At 42.7% G+C, this 7,006-nt stretch overlaps 1 protein-coding gene across 1 annotated transcript; it reads left to right on the top strand.

Annotated features, from left to right (window-relative positions):
- Window positions 1-3,616: 3,616 nt before the first annotated feature.
- LOC123311816 lies at window positions 3,617-6,618 on the top strand. The gene is made up of 2 exons (XM_044895921.1): window positions 3,617-3,757; window positions 3,823-6,618. The coding sequence occupies exon 2, from the start codon at window positions 5,218-5,220 to the stop codon at window positions 6,565-6,567; it is 1,350 nt and encodes a 449-aa protein (XP_044751856.1). The 5' UTR covers window positions 3,617-3,757; window positions 3,823-5,217; the 3' UTR covers window positions 6,568-6,618.
- Window positions 6,619-7,006: the final 388 nt, after the last annotated feature.

Below are 7,006 nucleotides of genomic sequence, written 5' to 3'. Positions count from 1 at the left end.
AGATTCTGTGAGAGACGTGGGGTTCCACTGATTGCCCCACTGGCGCCCGAGCAAAGGTAAGGAGCGTCCAGGGTGAGAGAAAAAGCCCATCACATCTGGCGCCCGAGCAGGGACTTCTGCTGTTCTGTGAGTAGTTCCTGTTACCGTAACCGTCCGTACCGTTTCTGTATTTTTTTTTCTTTTCGAACCAAAATACTCTACACTGGCAAATTGGTAACCGTTCTTTGTTTCTTGTATATATCGGTATAGTACATATTGTAAATATTTCTTCCGAGTTTTTGGTGCCGTAAAAATGGATGTCAACCGACTGAAAAGCGACGAGCTTACGTGGGAGTTAGAGGCACGAGGCTGTACTGTAGCACATACCGTTCAGGAGAAGAGAACTCAACTGAGAAGGGCTATCCATTCCGAAATTCCGTTAATTCAAAGAGATGACATTGACCAGGCACAGGAAATTGGTGTTTGTGGTGCCAAGTTGTTCGACTTGATGGGAGAGATATGTGAGTTCGATTTTAATAATAGAGACAATGAGTTACAGCGCATAAGGAGCCGGCTATTGCACGTTCAAGGCCGACTGAGAAGTCTATCTCCGGAAGCTGCCAGTCTGCTTCACAAGAAAACCGAGCTGGAGCACTCCCTGAAGGTTGCTATGAGATTGCTGGAGAATACTCATTGGTTGGGTGGAGTCCCAGTTAATCTGTCCGCCAGCGCACCGTCCCTGATTGACCAGGAATTACCGGAGTTCGCATCTAGACTTGGTCCAGGTTTGATTCCGTGTTCAACAACCGTTGGAGAAGCAGACTTGTTGAATTTGGGAGAAGATTGTGACATATCCCGACCGACCACTCATGATGACCGGCTGCAGCAAAACCGACAAGAAGTTTGCAGATTAATAACCGAACAAATTGAACGTACTCTTTGCAGGAACAACCTTCATACCACCGACCGCCCGCCGACATCCTCCCATTTACCGTTGAACAAGCACTGCCAACCGACCGAACCAGTGAGGACATCAGACCGCTAATAACATCCCCTGATTCAAGGCGATTAGCGAGGGATTTTGCCGAATCAACCAGGAGAGTTTCATTTGCGTCATCTCCTACCGATACCGCTGGGATGAGAGAAGTAAGAAGCGAAGTACCGACGACCAAGGAAGCCGAACTGACGACCGAACAGCCGCCGATGAAACCGCCGAAGACCACCGACCATTCCATCGTTCCTACCGTTCCTGTATGGAAATGGAACCTTACGTTCGATGGGTCAACCAGTGTGACCTCGTTCCTGGAGGAGGCTGAGTATCTTGCCGAGGCTAGAAAGGTGAGCCACGAACAGTTATTCGAATCCATCTACGAGTTGTTACGTAAGGATGCAAGAGACTGGTACATTCCCCGAAGAGGCACATTCAGCGACTGGACAGATTTCAAAGACCAACTCCGAGAGGCCTTTCTTCCTCCTGATTACGAGGAGATTCTACTAGAGGAGATCAAGAAACGCACTCAAGGAACCGATGAACGACTCTTGTTGTATGTAACTAGAATGCAAAATCTGTTTCAGAAACTGACCGTAAAGCGACCGACCGAGGAAGAGCAGGTGAATATCATCAGACGACGTTTACTGCCAGAATTGCAAACCGCCCTGGCCTTCCAACCGACTTCCACGATAGATGAACTGCTCCGAAAAGGAAAAGTTTTCGAATTGGTCAAATGGCAAGCTGCTAACTATACTTCGCCACCGATACAAAAAGGTCTCATCAACGAACGGCATCTTACCTTCCGAAATCCCTCACCGAACGTCCAACCGATCGGAATGCACCTCTGCACACTGTCCGAACCGTCCGATAAACCGAAACTTGTCCAAAACTCTACAGCACGTCAGAGACAAGATGAACCGAAGAATACCGTCCGACCGCCAACCGAAACCCAGTGCTGGAGATGTGGTGGTAAGGGCCATCTACGAGTACAGTGCACATCGAAACCGATACTTTTCTGCTCTCGATGTGGTAAGAAGGGTGTAATGTCCAGAGATTGTCAGTGTCCGTTACCGAGGAACTCCCCAAAACCGGGGATCCGTCAGTCCCAATCAACCCCATCCCCGGTTATTCCGGAGAAAACCTTTTCTGATAACCGTCCTATAATTACTGTTCTTATAGGAGACAAGGAGTTCCAGGCACTCTTGGACACCGGATCAACCAGGTCCTTCATCAGCAGTGAAGTGGCTGCCCACTGCAAGGCCGCTGGAATAAAACCAAATTATGTTAGGGACGTTACCACCACCGTCGCTAACGGAAGTTCCATCCCGATTAAGGAAATGTACACAGCACAGGTTCAGGTTGGATCCGAAAATATTGAGGCTACTTGGTTGTTAGTTTCAGATTTACCGATCAGTGTAGTACTGGGAATGGATGTACTGAGAGCACACGACTTCTCCATCAATCTCCAAACCGCCGAATGCTTTCTGAATGGCAGGTCTCTAAAGAACAAGCCCATGACTCAGGAAAAGCAGAATCAGTTACCGTCACCGTTACCGTTACCGACCGAAGGAACCATATGCCTGACCGAGGACAATGTAAGTTGCTCATGGTACAGGAGGAAATTGGCAGAGGTAAAATCGAATCCTATAGCGTTTCTTGACTACAGGATTGTGTCAGGAAAATTATACCGCCATTTTTGCGATTCCGATGATTCTACAGAGCCAGAATTGGGAAATCCCTGGAAGTTATGTGTTCCGAAAGATGACCGAAGAGAAGTCCTTCTCGAAAACCACGACCGACCGACCGCTGGACACTTGGGAATAGCAGAAACGAAATTTCGCATAGCCCGCAGCTACTATTGGCCAGGAATGTTCCGAGAAATTGCCCAATATGTCCGAAAATGTAGCAAGTGTCACCGATACAAGGTTCCACAGCAGAAACCGCCAAGAAATCACTCCTATGTGGTGGAAGAACCTTGTGAAAATGACAGATTCTCCAAATGGAAGGAATTTAGGCCCATGAGAACAGCTGTCCAAAGAGGTGTGTACCAGGCTTCCAAGGAAGATGGAGTGAATTCCCCAAAGCAGGAGTCAACCGGAGACCCCAGAGCATTCTTGAACTTTGATAGGGAAATGCGTTCACCGAACGCCAAATTTTCTACCGAGATTGCTAACAAGGAGGGAAAGGATCACACCAAACCGGATACCGAACCGCAAGTTTCTTACCATGTAAATAGCCGTAACCGATTTACCGAAACTTTTGAATTTGTCCGAACTAGATTAACACGAGCCTTCGCCCAGCAAAGTCACCATAACCTACGTCGTAGGGACTGGCGTCATAGGATTGGAGACCAAGTGTACCGAAGGGAGCATCCCTTGTCTTTGTAACGTGTCGAATTTCCCCTTGAACATTTCTGCAACTTTTCAATTTTCACTATGTTTCATGAGTTGCCTATAAACCATATTTCCTCAATATTTTCATTTGCTTAATTAAGTTTTTATCAAACATCCAACATGTGTTCGGACCCGTTCTGAAATATTCATTCACTGCGTTTTCTTTGGGAGAAAATCATCGATTGTTACTTCGAATAGCTAGCTTGTACGTAATTAGAGGTTCTTCACTGAATTTTCTTGTGAAAATCCAAGCTTTGGGATAAAGTGAGATCGTCTATTGTTTCAATATTGCTAGTTTGTTTGTTGGAATAGCAATATTACCCTTGTGGGGATTAAACACGTACTTCTGCTACGACGAGGAGCATTCAATTTTAAAGGCCGCCTAACAACTTGAGTGAGTTCATTTTTTTCCATACATATAATCTAGACCCTTATTGTTCTGTTTGATTTGTATTTTAGGGCCTTTTTCTTTTCCTGTCTACGTATGTTTTCATCTTCTAATTTCCTTCTGCGAGTATAAGAGTTTTGTGGATTTTGGATCGTCCCGTTTGAACGGAACATCGGAAATATCGTAGTTTCAATCTGAAGGAAAAAGGAGGAAAACAACTTGAGGAGGATTTTCGACATCGTAGATTGGTTGAGATCTTTGAATTGGTAATTTCATCGTTGGGATCTTCGAATTGGTAATTTCATCATTCGATTGGAAATTCCTGGTATGTACCGAGAATTTTTCTGACATTGACGTCAAGGAAGCCATTTGTGAAAAGTGGACATATTGTTCATGTGACATCTGAATTTACGTCTTTCTCATATTAATTTGATCAAGTCAATCAATTATGGTCACTTTTTGAAATAATAATAGGGAGTTTAGATGTTTGTCCTTACATTCATTCAGGAAATTTCAGATTTAATTTTATTCCATGCATAGACCGTTTACTGTTTCACAGTTAGAGTGAATTTGAGAAGACAGTATCTCAATCTATATATTTATTTCATCTATAAGCATTTTCACAAGGCAAGTACATTTAATAGTGTGTATTTGTAAGTAAATAATACGTAACAATATATAATACATAAATACATAAGTATTTATAAGTACATAATACATTATTTTCCATCTTTAATAAATTTATGAACTGAAGTGAAATTCTGATAGAACTGTTATCTAGTTGTTATATAGTGTGTACCATAATTTGTACGAAAGTATTTTGGGAACTACGCTTGATCAAGCATAGGGAAAAGTGTTTGTACATTGGGTTCATAATCGTTCAGAAAACAATAATTGTAGGGAATAGATAATAGAATCTCACATCGGAATATCGCTTTATTATTTCTATAATTTTTGAAATTACACCTTTCATGAGATATTGGACTTGGTTTACTTACCTTTTCTTTGATCGTCATTTACATTTCTCTTTCATAAGATACTCAACTTGATCTGCTTACCTTTTCTTTAATAGACATTTACGTTCTGTTTTATCTGTTTCGGAGTTTACGTATTTGGCTGAAGCAGTATTCATCAGTTTTTTTTTTGTGAATTTATGCTTTTAGAGTAGTCCGTTCACCTTCAAACTATTTCTTTTTTGTGTTGGATCGCTAGGAAAATAAATACGTTGGCGCCCTATTCCATCAAACTGAACTCACCCCATCTCCACTGTAAGCAAACCGAGGTGTTCCTAGCGTTTCCTTCTGTTTTTTTTTTGTCTGTTCTTTCAAAAGTTAAGATAGTTGAACTTTTTTTTTTTGGGCGTTATAAATTTTGGCGCCCAACGTGGGGCCATTCTGTGTTTAGCTTGAATACTTGCTTGGAAAATTAGTTTTTATAATTTTTTTTGAGGAAATATTGTATTCAAGATGTCAGGGAAAATAGTTGTTAACAGATTAAATCAGGCACAGTTAACATATTTGTTGGTTATAAGAGGTTTGCCAACGGGAACAGTTGATAGTATGCGCAAAAGTCTGTCTAGGGCGATGAAACTAGAAAAGGAAGGATCGTCAATATCCTATCCTAATTACCCGTTCACTTTTGAGGAAGATAAAGCAGCTATTGATGAGGTCATCGCGAAGGTAGAAGGTAGTATTGCTGGTTCGGAGTCCTTGACGGTGAGGAGTGGACGTTATGTGGTGAATGGTACACGTTTGAGATACGCATTGATTAGATTGGATCATCTAAATGCAAAATCACCTGAAGAGGAGGCGTATAGAAGGGAAGTTTATGCAAAAGTTCTCAGTTTACTGGATCGGCTTGAGGAGAAGACAAATGTTGCATCAGGATCACCAATGAAACCGCTCAACCAGGAAGGCACTGACACTGAAGATGATGATTCTTCAGAGGGAGTTGATGAACAGAATTTGGCAAGTTCGACTCCACGTGTACCGGTAACACGGGTTATGGAAACAACTTTTGGACAAGTGAAAGCAATTCCAGTGTACAAATGGGGTTTACAATTTTCAGGCGAAAAACAGGGAATGTCTGTCCATGCATTCTTACAGCGAGTTGAGGAGTTATGTGAGGCAAGAGGAGTGACCAAATCTGAGGTACTGAGGTCGGCTGTGGATTTGTTGAGTGGCAGAGCGTTAATCTGGTTTAGAGCTATCAAGGACACGATAGTGGACTGGGATTCTTTTGTTGAGAGCTTGAGAGCCGAATTTGAACCTTTCAACTACGATGAAAAGCTCTTAGAAGAAATTCGAAAACGTACTCAGGGTAAGGACGAACCTATTGGCATATATTTGGCTACTATGAAATCATTCTTTAATCGTTTACGATCACCGCCAACAGAACAACAACAAATTAGGACAGTTTTGAGGAATATTCTCCCCTTTTTCCAAACCCAATTAGCTTTGGTGAGTGTAGATTCTTATGTGGAATTGAAGAGGTTATGTCGTCAATTGGAGGAACGGCGCGAGTATGTCGAATCTTTCGCTCCGCCAGCCAGGAGGTCTCAGTCTTGCCTCGAGCCTGACTTAGCATATGCAAGCATCGAAGAGGGTATTGAAGAAGTGCAACTTGTAGGACCGCAGCCTTCATCTGGGTCTAAATGCGAAAAACCGGTAAGCTGCTATAATTGTGGTAAACTAGGACATAGAGCGATAGGATGTGCTGCACCGAAGACTATGCGTTGCTACAAATGCAATCAGGTAGGGTATACCATCAGAACTTGTCCCAAATGCAATTTGTCGGGAAACGGATCGAGTCGTTGATTGCGGGACCACTTCCAACGACTGCTTCACCTGAAGGTCCTATTGATAAACTTCGTCCTATATTAAATTATGTACTAGATAGCGTGCATGGAGACGAGAGACCATATCTACGGTTGTCAATTTATGGAAAGGAATTTCTTGGTCTCCTTGATTCTGGTGCATCCCGAACAATAATTAACGGAGAGTGTTGGTCGATTCTTCAAAAATTGGGAGTAACTCTGGATTCTCGAAAAGGGGTTACATGTACTGTAGCTAATGGACAGGTTTGCTCAAGCATTGGAAGCTGCAGGTTACCGATGAAAGTTAAGGACAAAGTAGTGTTGATGGAGGTTTTGATAATGTTAGAGTTACCTCGGATGATATTGCTCGGAGCAGACTTTTGGAAAGCTTTAGGTATAGTTCCCAATTTGCGAGATAATGAATGGTTCTTTTCAGCTGA

Source organism: Coccinella septempunctata, chromosome 4, assembly GCF_907165205.1.
Source record: "Coccinella septempunctata chromosome 4, icCocSept1.1, whole genome shotgun sequence".
NCBI lineage: Eukaryota > Metazoa > Arthropoda > Insecta > Coleoptera > Coccinellidae > Coccinella > Coccinella septempunctata.
Note: the sequence above shows the minus strand (reverse complement) of the source record. Positions and strands in the feature narration are given on the sequence as shown.

Bases quoted from the DNA above. Each gene is read 5' to 3' on its own strand.
- LOC123311816 (XM_044895921.1), top strand. From the start codon at position 5,218: ATGTCAGGGAAAATAGTTGTTAACAGATTAAATCAGGCACAGTTAACA.